This window comes from Triturus cristatus, chromosome 6, assembly GCF_964204655.1.
Source record: "Triturus cristatus chromosome 6, aTriCri1.1, whole genome shotgun sequence".
NCBI lineage: Eukaryota > Metazoa > Chordata > Amphibia > Caudata > Salamandridae > Triturus > Triturus cristatus.
In genome coordinates, this window is record NC_140589.1 from 1,342,352,418 (window position 1) to 1,342,370,558 (window position 18,141).

The window sequence follows — 18,141 nt, forward strand, 5'->3', positions numbered from 1 at the left end:
TGGGGCCTCGGCCGACGCCAGGAGGTCTGCCTAGACCCATCGTGGCACGTATACTTAACTATAGAGACCGGGATGTGGCCTTGCGGTGGGCGAGAGAACAACAAAATTTGCAGTTCGAGGGCACAGCGTTCTCCATATTCCTGGATTTCACTGTGTCTGTGCAGGAGGCGAGACGCAAATTTGTGAATGTTAAACAAAAACTGCGCGCGGCCGGCGTGGAATACGCCCTGCTGTATCCAGCGAAACTGCGTCTCAAGCATCAGGGTCGCACGTTCCTGTGTGTGACCCCACAACAAGCGGAAGAATTCCTCAAGTCGCTGCGACGCCGCTCGCCCGACCAGACGTTGGGTGACGGGGGATCGCGACCCTCTTCGCCTGCCCGGGTGGAGAGGGGGGGGGAGTGAGCATCTCCGGGCCCATGCATTGGCTTGGACTCCGCAGCTGGACTGACTGTACCATGGTGACTGGAGGTGAGAGATTTATTCGGGGGTGGTAGTGCGCACTCTTAAAATTATGTTACATGGGATTGCCTCTCTTGATGAGCTGCTGCAGGGGGGGATTAATAAGACTTGATTATACTTGCTGCTGGCAATGGCTGATCCCGTAGCGCTCACCTGATTGTGAATTTGCTGAGAGAGGGGACACGGGCGAATTGTATAGCCAGGCACCCTCCCAACACTCCCTCTCCAGGCTCCTGCCTTCTGGAAGGTAGCCGACCACCAAGGGAGAGAGGGACAGGGGAGGGTTTTCTGGGTCCACAGGCGCCCCCATCATGGGAAGTCCCCCACAGGGTAGGGATGCTATTGTATTTCTGTTGACCCGCCTGTTGAGGTCGCTAGTGGGATGGGTGGGGGAGGGCTGTAGGGATACCGGCACGATTGGGGTGCTGTTGTGGGAGGGACTGGGCGCATCAGTTGTTTGGTCTGGGTTTGTAGGGGGTGGGTGGTGGGGAAGGGAGGCATCGGCAACTGCTCAGGCAACTACGACCGAGGGAGATCATACTATTACAGGTACACATCCAAATGTAGGGAGGAAGGCACTGGGAGTCTGGACAATAGATCGTCATTCGTTGGGCATGTTTCATACAGTACGCACGCACAGCCTGCTCTAACTAAATTGAAACTCCTGTCCTGGAATGTTCGAGGGCTGGGGGACCCCCGTAAGCGGCGGCAGATCCTCGCATACCTCGATAGGCATCATATCAGTATAGCACTTCTCCAGGAAACACACATGGCCCCCGGGGATGACCCGACGTTTGGGTGTAAGTGGGTCTCTGTACGAGTATTCTCGTCCTATTCCACGTATGCCAGAGGTGCCGTGATCCTTGTGAAACGGGGTACTCCGTTTGTACTTGCAGGACAGAAGAGGAGTAGGGATGGGAGGAGTTGCATGCTGTGGGGCACGCTGGGCACGCAGTCTGTTGTGATTGTAAATTGCTACGTGCCTAACGTTGATGACCCTGATTTTCTGCACTCACTCTGGGGTCAGATAGCGGGGGTAGGTGCCACACACGTCTTATGGGCCGGGGACTTTAACACCGTCAGTGACCCCCGGGTGGATAGATCAGAGGCACTCCCGCACCTCTACACCCGTAGCCAGGCGGCGATGGCCGGGCTCCTCACACATGAGGGGCTTACTGACCTTTGGCAATATACGCACCCGGTAGACAGAGAGGGTACATACTATTCGACGGGGCAGGCGACCTGGTCGCGGCTGGATTATTGGCTGGGATCTCGGGGGTTGTGTCACTGGGTTTGAGCGGTGGAGCACCTTGACCGCACTTTTTCTGATCACTCGCCTGTGTGCCTCACGCTTGAGATACCGAACCTTATTGCCACTCCTCGCAGTTGGAGACTGGTCCCTGGGGCCCTTCTAGGCGAAGTGTTTAAAACGGAACTAGAGGAGGAGATAGTGGATTTTCTTGCCCACAATAGGGGGTCGGTGGCGCGGGTGGGCACGGTGTGGGAGGCCTTGAAGGTCACCATTCGGGGCACCTGCATGGCGAAGAGCTATGGTGTCTTGAGGGACTTGCGTCGGCGCCTTTGCCTGCTCGAGGACCAACTAAAGGTACTGGAGGCGGATTTGTGGCGCGGAGACTCTGGCGAGGGGAGGGCTAAAATACGAGACATCATCACTGACTACACCTCCACGGCAGAGCAGGAAGCCCGGTTTCGGGGGAAATATGTTACTGCCCGACGATATGGCGAGGGCGGCAGGCCGGGGCGCGCACAGGCCCGCGACATCTGTAAACCGCGGTACACGAATTATGTGACACAGAGATGGTTTAGAGATTCTGAATACCTTTACCAGATTCTACGAATCACTATATTCCTCTAAAGGGGTGAATTCTAAGGACTTTGCTGCCTTCTTCGGAGACATTACATTGGGATATCTAAGTGGGCGGCAAAGGGAGTTCCTCGCTACCCCGTTTACGTTTGAAGAGATTCGGGATGCCATTGCCCAGCTGCCAGCGGGGAAGGCGCCCGGATCCGACGGCCTGCCGGCTGACTTCTATAAGTTATACATCTCGCACCAGTGCTGTTGGAGGTCAACTCGGAGGCGCTGGAAACGCAGGAATTGCCTGCCACGATGAGGGAAGCCCTTATTATCTCCCTGTTGAAACCTGAGAAACCCTCCGATAAGTGTGATTCCTACAGGCCCCTCTCGTTAATCAACGTGGACATCAAAATTTTTACTAAAATGATAGCCAACAGATTAAATCTCCTCATGGATAAGCTGGTTTTGCCAGACCAGGCAGGGTCCATCCCTGGGAGGGCGACGTCTCACAATTTGCGCACTCTCTTCTCCATCATGCACCAGGCGGCTCCGCACCTCCCTTTGGCCGCTATCTTCTTGGACGCCACTAAGGCGTTTGACTCCATCGAGTGGGAATATCTCCACGCGGACCTGCGCAACATGGGGTTCCCGGTAGGTTTCTCTGCTATGATACGGCTGCTATACACTGCGCCAGTAGCTAAGGTGATGGTAAATGGTCACACCTCTGCCGCCGTAGCACTCTCCCGGGGTACCAGACAGGGGTGCCCGTTATCGCCTCTATTATTCGCATTGGCAGTGGAACCATTGGCGGCTCGGGTGCGGCAATATCACCGGGACAAGGCGCTTATCTGCCCCTTACGGCCTATCCTTATTTCGCTTTACGCGGACGACATCACCCTTTGTGTCAAAGATCCGGAGACGAATTTAAATCCACTGCTGAGGGAGTTTGTTCGTTTCGGGGGGCTCTCGGGTATCCACATTAATTGGGCTAAATCTCAGATATTCCCCCTTACTGCGGCCGTATCGCGTTTCCAGGCTGACTTTCCGTTGGAGTGGTGCGACTCTACGGTGCGGTATCTGGGGGTGCTTGTATTGGCGGACCGAGAGGAACTCATGAGAGACAACTATGGGCGAGCGATTGACGCGCTGAAAGACACTATCACACGATGGATTGCCCTGCCGCTGTCCCTTGCAGACAGAGTGTCTCTGATAAAAATGGTTATTCTACCGAAAATGCTTTACTACTTCATGAATATTCCCTATCACCCGGGCAGGGTGTTCTTCGCTTCCCTGCACACGGAGCTCTTGCGGCTCGTGTGGGGGGGGAAGCAGGCGCGCATCAGGTGGGATGTGTTGGCTCGACCGTATGCGGCAGGGGGCCTGGATGTGCCAAATTTTTACTATATTATCAGTGCGCCCAGGCCCATTATGCGCACTACTGGACGAGGGGCCCGCGGTACTCGGCGCATGTTGCCACGGAGCATTGGCTTGCTGATCCCGTGCCATTAGATGGGGCATTGTGGAGGCCCACGTCCCAACGGGAACGCAGTCCCGATACTGTGGAGTGTACGAGTCGAGCTTGGGAGTGGATCATGACGCGGACGGGGCTGCCCTTGTTGTACTCCCCGCTGCTCCCGCTTGTGTACCACCCTCGCATACCGCTTTTGCAGGACGGAATTTTCAACAAATTGAGGTAGCACAGGGGGCTGCGTACCTGGGGTGATTTATATAGAGACGGCAGGTTCATTACTTTACAGCAGCTTTGTGCTGACCCTACCCCCACCGTCATGGAAACCTTCCTGTACATTCGGCTCCGAGCCGGGGTCCAGGCTGTCACACATGGCTATCCGTTAGAACCGGAGACTTTGCCCCAGCTGCATGCGTTGCTGCGGGCTCCTACTGCCTCTCATCTGGTATCGGTGCTTTACCGTACCATATACTCGGAGTCGGACTATGTGCAATGTGCTGCACGTGGCAAGTGGGAGGAGGAGTTGGGGCAGCCGTTGACTGACCGTGACTGGATATTTAGTTGCAGGCAGACAGAGCAGGTTGCGGCTAACAGCAGGCTCCGTGTAACGCACTATAAGTTCGTTCAGCGATACTATTACACCCCCATGAAGTTGCATCGGTTTGGGTTGCGGGAGGATACCAGGTGTGATCGGTGCGGGGCTGAGGGGGCGGACATGCTACACCTGGCGTGGGCCTGTCCCTCTGTACATGCGTTCTGGCTGCTGGTGTTTGATGCGGTGGGGAAGATGATTGCGGCCCCCCTGCCGCCGTCCCCGCTAATGGGTATTTTAGGTTGCACGGAGGGCATAACGGCTCCTCACAGGAAGTTCGGTTCATTTTGTTTGCTCCTTGCCAAGCGCCAGGTGGCCTGCAGATGGGGGAGGGGACGGGCCCCCAAGTTCAAGAACTGGCTGGAGGACCTAATTAGATGGCAGGATCAATTAACTCTGTATGCGGACCTCCTGCCGACTGCTTCCAAGCCCAGGGACATATGGGACCCCTTGAGGGGGTATCTGCTTCAGAACCCTCAGGCGCATGTTAGTACTGACGCTATTACTTCCTGAACTGGCCGCGCACCGGGAGCTGATGGGGTGTGACGTGGGAGTTCGGAGACCCTGGTGCCGGATCTCTCCTATAGGGGGTGGGCTGTCTGGTCCCTGGGGCCTATTATTGACTTTTTGTACAGAGGGTGGCAGGCAGGGATGTGGTGAGGCCGGGAGACATCCCTGCGGGTGTACAGGATGTGGGGTGGCGGCGCATTGCCTGTCTGGTGGGGTCCTCTGGGAATGCGTGCTGGTGGAGGATGTACGTTAGGAAATATATGCTAGCCTACTCCCTCCTTATTGCCTTCCTATTATTTTTTCGTCCTTTAACGCTGAGATGCCATAGATTGTTCTGGACTGCCTCTCGTGTTGCCTGGTGTTATCGGAACTATATGTTTTTTTTTTTTACGCGGCCGGCCCTGTTGGGTTGTAGGCGGCATGCTGTGTTAATATTGCACAATGTGACACTTCTTAATGTTCATATGCTGCTGCCGGCCCAACGGGGTTGTAGGCGGAAGATAGCTGTGTCAAACTGTGGATTTTATTGTGGTTCAATAAAGGTTTTTATATAAAAAAAAAACAATTACTTAAAAAAAAATAAAAAAAAATAAAGGAATCTACCAGGGAACACCTCGTTATCAACCCGAGTCTGGATAGTGTACAAAAGCACAGCTTGGAAAAGGTGTTCTCCGAGTTTTCGTCCACGTTTTCGGATGTCCCAGGAAAGACCCAAGTGATAGAACATACCATAGACACCGAACCGGGTAAGGCTGCCAGAAGGGACGCCATCCGGAGGGAGGTACAGGACATGCTACGACTGGGAGTCATTAGGGCATCAAGAAGCGAGTGGTCCTCCCCTATAGTCCTGGTACCCAAGCCGGATGGCTCCTCTGGGTTTTGCATGGACTTTCGGGCCCTAAACGCTATTTCCAAGTTCGACACCTATCCAATCCCCAGGGTGGACGACTTGATCGAGAGATTAGGGGACTCCCAATACATAAGCACGCTTGACCTGACCAAAGGATATTGGCAGGTCCCCCTTCGCGAAGAAGACAGAAAAAGAAAACGCCTTTGTCACTCCCGATGGCCTTTATGAGTTTACGGTCCTTCCCTTCGGTCTGCATGGAGCCCCGGCAACGTTCCAAAGGCTCATGAACCGGGTGCTCCAGACCCATCAATCTTGTTCTGCGGAATACCTGGACGACATCGTGATATATAGCCCCTCATGGGAACAACATGTGCAAGACATCAGAAAAGTCTTAGGGAGCCTCTCCGAGGCTGACCTCCATATCAACTCCAGAAAATCAAGAATAGGTTTCGATAGGGTGAAATACTTAGGCTACATGTTGGGGCATGGTATGATCGAACCCCAAGAAGAGAAAGTGAGGGCAATACAAAACACACAATTCCCAAGTACAAAAAAAGAAGTCCGAGCCTTTCTTGGGCTCCTGGGGTATTACCGTAGGTTAATTCCCCATTTTTCTGAAGTTGCCGCCCCATTAACCGATCTCCTGAAGAAAAATAGCCCCACATCGGGTCTGGTCTCCCCCTCGGTAGAAGCAGTAGAGGCTTTCCAATCCCTGAAAGAGACCATCACCTCGGCACCTGTCCTGATCTCCCCAAATTTTGCCCTACCTTTTATCCTACAGACTGACGCATCAGAGCGTGGGCTGGGGGCGGTCCTCTCCCAACTTTCCCCATCTGGTGTCGAGCATCCGGTCCTCTTTATCAGCCGTAAGCTGTTTCCCCGAGAGACCCGATACTCCACGATCGAAAAGGAATGTCTGGCGATTAAGTGGGCTGTGGACAAACTCAGGTACTACCTCCATGGAACCAAGTTAACCCTCTTTACCGACCATGCTCCCCTCAAATGGATGAGCCAAAACAAGGGAAATAACCCCCGTATACTGAGATGGTTTTTATCTTTGCAACCATATAACTTTGAGGTCAGACACCGTCGGGGTTGCGCAAATGGCAATGCTGACTATCTTTCCAGGGTTATCCCTCTCCCCGAGCGGGAGCAGCTTAGGGGGGAGGTTTGTCACCGGGACACGTCTGAACCCCCTCTGGCCGCCCAGAACGAGAACGGGGAACCCGAAGACTGGTGGGCTCCCACCCGTGAAAACATTGCTTTGTCTCGTTTACCGCAGGCTGCCCCATCTTCAATGCATAGAGACGTGTGGATGCCGGAGGAAAGCAGTGAAGGTGCCGGTCCCTTTAACTGGACATCTGCATGGGAAGACCACGCCCCCGCAGATGACGAGACGGAAGAAAAACCTATCGGAACGTGGAGGCGAGGCAGAAAAAGGGGAGGAGAACACAGACAGTCGGGAAACCCGGAAGCAGAGAGGACGAAGGAAGAGGCGAAAGGAGATGGAGGACTGCTGGAAGAAGACGAGCGAGGAGATCCGGAGTGCGGACTGCAAACAGAGGAAGGAGAGCCTGGAGGCCAACGACCCCACGCATCGCCCAGCCGCACGTCTGGAGAGGTGTGGCTCTCTCAGGTACGGAGTCGTGTGGCGGGCTGGGTCGGAAGGCAGACTAGGGGAACGCTAGGAACAAGAAGCGTAAATGATCCCCGTTATTAAGAGCTGCATCCCTACTTTCCCCCTTCACCCTCATAGCTCATGAGCACTTCCCCGAACACACCGATAGAACGGAAGACACCGTGGTGAACCCTCCTCCCTCACTACCTTCCCTTGGGTCTGTTCGAGTCCAAAAGAACTGAACCTGTTCTTTGTTTTTTTTGGGGTCATTATTTTGCTGACGCTGGTCCCGAGCGAGCGGAACTACGAGAGTTAAGACGACTGCCTCTGCATACCGCTGTCCCTGGATTAAAGAGCAAGAGTCCTGCAGTTCGACGTCAGCTACACCGACGACCAACGAACACCTACGCCCCTTACGTAATCTTCCTGACTTTCTTGTTTTCCTTTTTCCCTCACCGGACCCAATCCCTTATCATGAAATAAATTGGTGGATTACATTCAACTTTGTGCTCCGTTATTGGCGACAGCCGATCCCTGGGACGTCTCGCGGTCACAACGCCCAGCTAGAAATTCCAGTTGACTGGTATTAAATAGTTTCTTTCAGATGCGGCTGTGTGTACGGGTTTTCGACATTAGGTAATAGACTTGCTGCCCAAAAAAACACGTTTATCTAAAAACAAAACAATTGAGACCAAAAGACACCTTTGATAGCAACAACTAATAATAACAAGAAATAACTGGTATCACCAGAGTTTTTCTCTCAGCTCTGCGGTAGATGCTCAGGTCTCACATACAATCTGCTTGCTGTGGGAATACGATCGTACACGAAACAGTGGTGAGCAAAATGCACACAACACATAACAGCTTTTTGAACTTGTGCTTGGAAGATGTACAACTTCCCGACAAGCAGTGGACTGTGCTCACATTTACTCAGCGCTCTATTGTGACTGCAGCTGTTTTGTGCCGCTATTTTTCAACAACTATTTTGCAAAAGGTGTTGTTTCTCAAACCTGGTACAACTGTACTTTGGAGACAGTATTTCGAATAGACCCAGAAACCCACCTCAGGTGAAGACAGCACTCACCTTATCCCCTTCCCCGCTCATGACGGAACCGCTCCGTCATGAGCCACGGTTGCCGTGTGCTCATGACGGAGCGGTTCCGTCATGCCACGACCGTTGGCGGCCGCTCCGCCCACGCGGCGCTGTTTCCCCGCCTGTGCGGGGGGACAACGCAACTGGGCGGAGTCATGACGGAACCGTTCCGTCATGAGCACAGCTCAACCGTGGCTCATGATGGAGCGGCTCCGTCATGAGCACAGCGCCACCGCGCTGCCCCCCCGCACCCCTCAGCGCTGCGGCGGAATTCCCGCCGCAGCGAAGGGGTTATAGATGCACACTTACTTTCCAAACCTAAATGAGAGAACGCACATCACAGTTATAAATGCCCCATAGTGCAAAAGTCGCGATTTGTTCTGAGTTATAGAGTGTCCCAGCGCGTTGTATATATACACTTCTTTTGCAGTGTATGTGTTGACTGATTGAAAAAAATCAGCTTCCACAGCTGCAGGAACTGTATCTGAGCGTTTAAACAAAGGGTGGGAAGTTTATTTTAGAAGAGTGAGCTGTTTCACCGCCCCTGCACTCTACACTGTCAGTAGAGAGGCCTCACCCGGGATAAAATGGGCAAAAACACGCGCGAATCACCGATATCTGCACTTTCTGTCCACTGACTGGTCAAAAAGCCAGAGGAAACTGAGGTGTGCACACCATGATTCAACTGTCAGTCACACTACTGACAGCAAGAACATTGCCATCTTTACCACCATTCTTATTATTACTACTAAGAAAACTGCAGTTGTTACTGCTGGTAATATTAACGTCAAGACTGCTTCTATGGGACGCTCTACAAGTGGAAGAATCTGTAGGCGCTTGACAACCTCGCCTGGATGAAATGCTGAACCAGCCCTGCCAGCTCTGACCTTCCGTGTTCATATCAGCAGCGAGCCCGCTGTGCTATCTCAAAGGCCTATGGCTTATGCTAAGCCTGCCTGGCTAGCTCCTCTTTAGTAGGGGTGCAGTGCTCGAAGAAATGGCTATAAGTGAGAGTGTGTGATTGTGAGAGTGGCTGTATGGATGAGTGTGTGCTTGCATCATTGATTGTAAAAGAGCGTGAGAATGTGCTAGTATTTGTATGAGTAATTGAGCTAGTGTGTTTATAACTGTATAGGTGAGTAAATGGCAGTGTGATTAATTATTTGCATGACTGAGTAGGTGTGTGAGTACCTCTATGGATGAGTGGCGGTGTGTGAGTGTCTATATAGGTGTATGAGTGCATATGATAGTCCTGTACTGAGTGACCATAAGTATGAGTGACTGTACGGGTGAGTGAGTGGATGGGTGTGTAGACCTAAGAATCAGTGAGTGGGTATGTACTTATTGGTGTTGGAGTGTCTATGGTTTTGAGAATGGCAGTATGTAATTTAGAGTGGATGTATCAAAGGTTATATTAGGTTGTGAGAAGATCAAATTATCATATGGATGATGTCATCAGTGATGTCATTTGAGATGTCATCAGTGATGTCATCAGTGATGTCACTGACCATGTCATGAGTGATGTAATATGTGACGTCATCAGCAGTGCTTGCGGGGGCGCAAGTTATAGTTAGCTGAACTAACTATAACAGGGGAATTTCAATGGTTTTGTACGAGGGAAATGTCCAGCTAACTATAACGCCCCTGAAACCTATGGTTTTTCAGTGAATTTCTAAGGTTTTTTAAATGCTAATTCCTAACTATAACGTGCCTGAAACCTATGGTTTTTTCAGTGAATTTCAAAGATTTTTTAAATGCTAATTCCTATCTATAACTTATCTCTAACCTATGATTTTTAATGAATTTCATAGGATTTCTAAATCTTTATTTTTCAGTGTATCAATTCCTTTATTTATGTTTTTATACTGTTTTTCTAAAAAATTTTAATTTCTTTTTTTACACATTTAAAAAAAATATATATATGACATGTTTTTAATGGAATTTAAAAAAAAAATATTTGTACATTTATTTAACTCTATTTTTTTATTCCTTTTTAAAACTATATTTTTAATACTTTGCTATTATTATTTTTTTTCAATTGTTGCTGCGAGTCGCGCACCCAACGCGCTAGGAACCGCACACCCTACGTGAGAGAAATTGTGCACCCAACGCGTTAGGATGCGCGACTCCTAATTTTACCGTAAAAAAAATATAGCCCCTATCACTCATTTTTATTATCCCCGGGGACTCCATCCCCCGGGGCTTATAAAAAATGTTGGGGACCGTGGGGGGAGCCCCAACGCCCCCACGGTCCCAGCCGGCTCCCCGCGTCCTTCAGGAGCCGGCATTGCTTTTCCACATGGGGAGCTGCTGACATGCAGCTCCCCATGTGGAAAAGCAATATGGTTTGGATTTTGAAAGAGAGAGCAGGTTTCCCTGCTCTCTCTTTCAAAATCCACACAAAGGTTGCTATGGGAGGGCAGGAGACTCCCGCCCTCTCATAGCAAACAACAGTGTCCTGGGGTGGTCACCCCAGGATACTGTAAGAGCTGGCCCTGGGGGGTGGCGGTCCCTAGGGCCCTCGAGGGCTCCAGGAGGGGGGCCACACAGCCCCCCTCCCTCAATAAATAAAGCCCCCGGGGGGTGGTCCCCAGGGCTTTGGGGGCCGTTCAGCCCCCCCATCCTATTTATTTTCTAGCCCCGGTAGGTAGCGGTCCCCGGGGCTGGGGTGCTCCCCTGGCCCCCCAATAATTTTTTACGCATTTTGCCCCCGGGATTTGGCACCCCGGGGGCTAATTATTAAGGGAGGGCGAATGCCCGCGCTTGTTTTTTTTTTTTTTACGGCCGGATCCACGCACCCTGAGCGCATTTTGCTGTTTTAAAAAAAAAAGGGGCCCTGGGAGTCCTTCTGGGACCCCCTAAGCAACTCTAGAGGGTCAGAGTATTTCTACCCTGCCCCCTTTATATCTTTCTGACACTTGTTTCCCTTACTTCTTCAGCCTCGCTTCTACCAAGGCACAAAATGGCTGCCAACAGTTCCTGGTTTCGAATGTTGACAGACACTTGACAGCCAATTAGCATTCAGCGTGTGATCGGGAGGGTGCGCGCACGGTTCACAGAGGGTGCGCTCAGGGTGCGCGGATCCTCCAAGGCCATAGAAATATATGTACATTTAACTCTAATTTTCTCAGGAACTTCTGAACGGAGTTACAACATTTAAGCAAAAGGCACGAGTCTGAACTGAGGACTACCTTTTTGCCAAATTTGGTGTAATTTCGTTCAGCAGTTCGGGCTGTAGCTGCGTCAAAAGGTCCTATGGGAAATTGCATGGGGAAAACGTGTTTTGGGACCCCCCTTTTTTCTCGGCCCCCGCTTGACGAATCACCCCGAAACTTTCAGGATAGGAGCGGACCGGAGCTGGCCAAAAGTTTAGAAAATTTCGCGAATATTCGTCAACCAGCGCCAGACTTTTTGTAAATAGAATGTTGCGGATTTCCCATGGAAAATAGGTCCTAACTATAACTACCTACTGGCGACCGCCAGTAGGAGATATATATATATATATATATATATGCAAAAGGTTCTCATTCTGTAGTTTGAGGTTCACATTGGTGAGCTACTTACAGGTAGCTGAAGAGCTACCAGTAGCTCACGAGCTACTTATTGGAGAAGCCTAGTTTAATCATTTCATAGCAGACATTCTCAATGCGTTTTTCTTAGATAGAATAACCTTAAACTAAAAATAGTTGGATATCACCTGCTCCTAATGACGTACCGTTATAAGTCCTTATATGTCGCACACTGAGTGGTTTTAACTTAATTTGTTTCCTGCCTTGACTCTCATGGTGCCTTTCTGTAAAAACCGTACAAAGTTTTCAAACGCATTTTGACAAGTACAAGGGACACCTAGGTAAGCGGCATTGCATAGAGTAGCCCCAGTCAAGGTTTTTGCCCTCCCCTTTTCCTCTTGATTTCAATTCGAAATGGAACACTTATTTCTGAATGTTACAGACAGCAGCATGATAAGACATTATAAAGTTTTTTATGAACCATTTCATATAATGTATTGTAAAAGACACTGTTGAATATTTATTGTATTGTAATGTTTTTTTTCTTTTATTGTACTTTTATGGTCTATTTATATAGATCGAATAAAGTTTACTATGATGACTTATACAGGCTATGCAGTATTCTTATTACAGAGACCATGGAACCTTCAAGAGGAGCTTAAATTGCCATGTAAATATACAAATATGACTCACATACAGATTATGACCCTCATTATGATGTCGGTTAGAGTTGCCTCCGACTGACAACGTGAGGGAACTGCCCAACCATAGGTCGGGGGTTCCGATCATCTAATTACAATGCAACTGCACATAGTGCAGTCAGAAATTTCCATTTATTTTTGTGATCTTGTGAATCGGGCGGAATCGGAAATGGAAATGGAAATTTGTGAGCATCCCTGCACCGTGTGGCAGGCTTGCCTCATGGTGCCTGCCACACGGTGCAGGGACGTTCAGGCCCAAACGAGGCACGTTCAATGTCAAGTTCCGATAGCCTTCCCATGTCGGTAAGGCCGCCTTGCAATAGCTGACGGAAACCAACATCATAGACTGAAGCGCCGTCCTTAAGGGATTATGGTGAGTTTACAAACGACTAGTGGGCTCCATGAGCCCAAGAAAGCATCAGTTGGTCCCTTCGACTGCTGCCTCCGACCACATGCAATGTAATGTGGCTGTCGGAAAGTAACCGACGAACCCTCGGTTGCGTTCTGATCTGCATCGTTATTAGCCCCAAGTACTCTAAATCTACAATTATGCACTCTTGAAAAGTGAGGACTCAAACATTAAGGTTTATGGATGGTTTAAGAAAGGACATCATCTAGTATCGGACCCCCAATGTTTTCTGTGTGTTTTTTCAGGCTTTAGGGCACCCTGTAAACAGTACAACAGTGCATATGCTTTTGCCCTAAAACATGCACTATTTTTGGATTATTGAACACTCCAATAAGTGAGGATAGTTTGGTGCATGAAAGGATTCAGCGGCATGTAAATTAAATGGCATGTGAAGGCTGCAGTTTGTACTTACCTCACCCACATGTATGACTAACTTGTGTGGCTCCAGGAAACCCCATTCTTCTATATCTGTGTTGTAGTTTTAAAACCATAGGCCAGACACATGGCAGAGACAAGCGCCATTTAGGAAAATCTACTTTATTATATATGCGATAATTTACTACTCAAACTGTGCCTCAGAAGTCCACTGGTCTGGGTGCTTAATACATAATAGCGTGACATGCTACATGTTAAGGGAAATATGATCCCACTGTGGGTAGTTGCTAAAAACTGTATGTCACTCTTTGAGGGAAATTATCTTTTCCATGACTTGAGCGTAAATAAATATTTATTTACTGTTTTCACAGGCCCAGTTATGGAATTCAAAGTACCTTTCCACCAGTTATTCTAAAAAAAAATCTAATTCTATGGCGAAAGTAGATTTTCGATAAGTATAGCAGAGAAGTCACTTTAAGACCAATTTGTCCGTTAGCCTTTTCTGAAGACCAGGATACACATACCGAACTGGCTGTTAATGAATGGCCTATGTGTCAATAAGCAAGAAGCCTAAAAGGATGTCATCCGTAACCAATTAACCAAGAAGAGTCATATAACAGGACAAGAACATACTGCCTTAACAGCTCTTCCTTTTTGAGTATAGATCCCAAATGGGGGTCCTGGACCTGAAACCATTGATTTCCAGACCCCAAATAGATTTTTGTCTTTGCTCCCCATATGAAAGATCTATGCACCAAGGATGTAAGTGGTTTGTGGGAAAGGTGATGGTGTGATCAATAGGGGTGGGTGGTGGACTCTACTCCGCCTGGGGGGTTCATGGAGATTTTGCAACTCCCCGCTTTGCTTGGAGTGCTGTTTTTTAAAAAACTGCCATGGAGCGGAGTTTACCAGCATATCCGGTGTTATTCACTCGCTCCCCCTTCCTTCACTGGCTGCAGCCACCAAAGAGGGTCAGTCTCATGACAGGAGACACCTGGCAGGTTGAAGCACACTACAAAAGCTGGAGCGCTAGCCTCCAGTCCTAAACACTAATGGCACACATATGAGGACGCACAGACACCAAGCTGCTGCAGTTGACCTCTGCACTGCTGGCATTGGCTGTTTGGCTGCTTCCATAATGTCTGATGTCAACAACTTGGGTGTGGCATGCCCTATCTGCTCTGTGTTGAAAAAAGCGAGAGGGAGGAGGCTGTTGGTTTACCCATCTCAGAGATGGATCAAGAAAGACAGGTACCCTAATGCCGCTGCAGTCGCTCCTGTCATCTATCATTGGTAGGAGGGTGTGTGCTCTATTGGTGGGTGGGTGGGGGAGTAGGTGGGAATGGCCAAGGGGGGGCGGTCAGCTAACAGTCACGGCAATTTGGGTTTTTGCATTGCTCACATGGCGGCCTCCCACTGCCTCAGAAATACCAACAGCACCATGCGGGGGCTCAGTGATGTTTGTGTGGTTCTCCTCATTGGAGGAAACATTTATTTCTGGCCTATCTGCCCGGTTGCAATGTTATGGTTGTCCAGACCAGCACTGGATTCTGTAGGACTATGGGGGAAAATCACTAGGGGGGGAAGCACCATGAATGGATACTCCCATTAGTGTTGAATCAGGATGTGCCTCCTACAAGCCTGTAAATCAAGTAGGGCAGTCCAGGATTGCATCAGAGGTATGAGAGAGGAATCAGGTTTTTTTAATTGTGTTGTGCAGCAGTTGCAGTGGCCAAGCAAGCAATGCTCCGCCCGCTCGTGGAACTCCTTGGAATATGACAGAGTTGTTTGGTAACCCTGCAGAATTCCGCAGAGTGAAACTCAGCGAGCTCCGCCCAGGCCTAGGGACCATGTATTAAAAGGAATAAAGTATCCCCATCACATATGATAAGGCAAGTTGCCTCAGAGTTCCATAACCTTATAAAGTAGCTCATCCTCAGTGACTTTCCATAACCATATAAGATGTGGAAGGTGCACTTTATCCCATATATAATACATGTAAGCCTGCTATCCCATATATAATACATGTTAGCCTGGTATCCCTGTACAAAAGCCTGTCTCCAAATTTCTTGTTATAAGCGAGTTGTAACTTCTCTCATCACATGTAATAATGAAATTTCTAGTGGCGCAACTGAAATAAATTACAGTCGAGTTGTGGTGAATGCCTGCTGCTAGAGTCAGCAGTCTAGATGAAAAGCTTGTCAGGCAGCATAACTGCAGCTGCAGTTTAAACCAGGCATTGAAAATTGACTTTTCATTCTTATGATCTGTTTTCTAAAACAGAAGCTGAGTAGAAAGGAGATATTTGTGGCACACGGATTATAATATTTATTACAACAAATTACTAACTGCTTTTTAATGTATTTAACTTTGCACTAGTTTCCACATTTATTCTTCTTGACTGCAACCATACTACCACTTTCATATGAAAGAGCAAACACCAAGGTTTTAGGTGGTTTATGGGAAGGGTGTTGGAGTGACCAGGTATTCTAATGATTAAAATTTGGGGTGGGCGGAATGGTTGGTCCTGCCCGTAGAATTGGCAGACTTTTGGTCGCCCCTAGTTACTGATTAATGTGGCAAAATGTTTCTACTGCGATGCTTTAGAATATGCGAGTGAGATTTGGCATCCCCTAGCACGACTTGCTGACGTGGTGGTTGTAGGTGGTCACGAGTGGTTACAGTTAGAGGGCTGCCTCTCAAGTAGATTTGCTGCCACTTAAATAGATTTTCTACTCAAGCTGCAGCAAAATCAATTTAAATCGCCAAGTCCTCTTGCACAATGCAAGGTGCTGTTTGCACTTTTTCAGCACTGCCGATGCTACCGGCACTCAAATGCAGCATGAGCTGCATATTATCTGCCTTTTGACGGAACTCTGCAGAACCTCATAGACAGAGTTTTTATGAACTTCGTGAGTTACACACCACCCTAAATAAAACACACTCTGCCATACATTTTTGGGACACCTCAATATTCCATGACCTTATAGCGTAACTCAACTTTCGGCCTCATACCGCCATATCATCACAGAACTCCTTGATGAATTGCAAAATCCTTATAATGTAAGGCAGGGTCTACTTTATCTGATATTTAAATTCTGCTGTCAGATTAAAGTTCTTTAAAAGAAAAGAGATATGTTTTCGGAAGGTTGTAGTGTACTGTAATCGCCTTTAATGTGTGAAGAAGTCCAGTATTTATCATCGTAAACAATACCACTAGGGCAGCCACTATTAATTTGGTGGGTTGCCACTTTAATAAACAGCCACTGCAATCTTGACTAATTCACTAATCGTGCATACAAGTTGCATTTATAAGTGTGTGTCCTCAAACAAACCTTCTAGTCTGTGGATGTCTGCAAATATTCCAGTTTCAGGAGTACACAAACCATCACATGTTTTAAAGATTGGACAAACTCCAGTCTTGCATTTTTCATCATGAAGGTTTGGACATAATGAATATTTCGATATTTAAATAGTACACAATAAGCATAGTAAAATGTGAACAAGTAATAAAGATGGACACAAAATTACTAACCTAAAATATTTCCCTGTGCCCTAAAAGCACACCATATTCATGTCTTCATAATCTTATGAACATCAAAAACAAATATTGTTTTAAAGTATTGCAAAAAGAAAAACATCTTATTATCTTACCTATTCTATTTTTAATCCTCCACCCCATTAACCATGTTAGTGAGATGCAGGAATGACTTACCTTTAGCTTCTAACTCCATTTTTTTCTTCTTTGCCCATATATTGTGGTAATTCTCAGCCATCATCTCAGCCATTGCCTTAAAAAACAAGAACATATGTATTTCAGCTTAAATGCATAAAAGGTTAAAACATTTTACAGTCAATATAGGCTGTGTTGTCAAATGAAAAACATTTTATCTTTCAGTTTGCAAGGGCCATAGATGCAGACCTTTGGTTTGCTGAGAGTCTCTTTGGGAGCTTGAAGTTGATTAGTGTGATAACAGATGTCAGGAAACATGTTTAAAACAACATATGTTATACTTCTAGAGTGTAGTTTTTGGGGCCCTGAACACACTGTAGATGATACAGAGTACTTCAGATATCACTCAAATTTTGGTAAATCTCATATGCAATTGAAAATCTCCAAGCTGAACTGGGTGAAGAGGTGGAAGTGCAGCTGGAGGCTAAGAGCCTGATTTAGATATTACTCTGTGACAACAGTGAGGGATATCCTGTCTGCCGCAAATATAAATACAATTATTATGGGATTTATATTTTGGCGGACTGGGTATCTGTCACTGTTGTGATGAAGTAACCCATCAGTCAGGATCTAAATGAGGTTCTAAGACATCATATAAAAGTAGAGTAAGTAACAGATCTACATAGGTACTTAGATCTGATCTGCTGTGAGTATAACCAGGGAGATTTTAGACTTTTTCATCGCAAGTAGGACAGAAATAGGAGTGGTATGAATTTGGCAGCGTTCCAGTCAAATTTCACCATTCATTGTCTGGCGGAATATTTTCCTGCTAGGCTTCAGAAATGTGAGTGAGATTTGGCGTCCCCAGAGTGATTTTCCAACACAGGTGGTTGTGGTCAGATGGCTTCTTCTCATGTAGATTTGCTGCTGCTGCAGTAGATCTTCTACTCAAGCAGCAGCAAAATCAACTCAAATGGCCGCATGCTGTTGCGCACCGGATGGTGCAGTTGAGTCAGATTTTTCACCGATGCTTGCGCTACTGACGGTAGTGCAGCCTGAGCAGCGC

General features: G+C 48.1%; 1 protein-coding gene across 1 annotated transcript in view; it reads right to left on the bottom strand.

Moving 5' to 3' along the window:
• Window positions 1–18,141, bottom strand: part of RYR2 (ryanodine receptor 2) — a 3,458,987-nt gene that overhangs the window by 1,055,929 nt on the left and 2,384,917 nt on the right. The window contains exon 56 of the mRNA XM_085612346.1: window positions 17,118–17,193. Within this exon, the coding sequence (XP_085468472.1) occupies window positions 17,118–17,193 (76 nt within the window). The remainder of the gene's footprint in view (window positions 1–17,117; window positions 17,194–18,141) is intronic.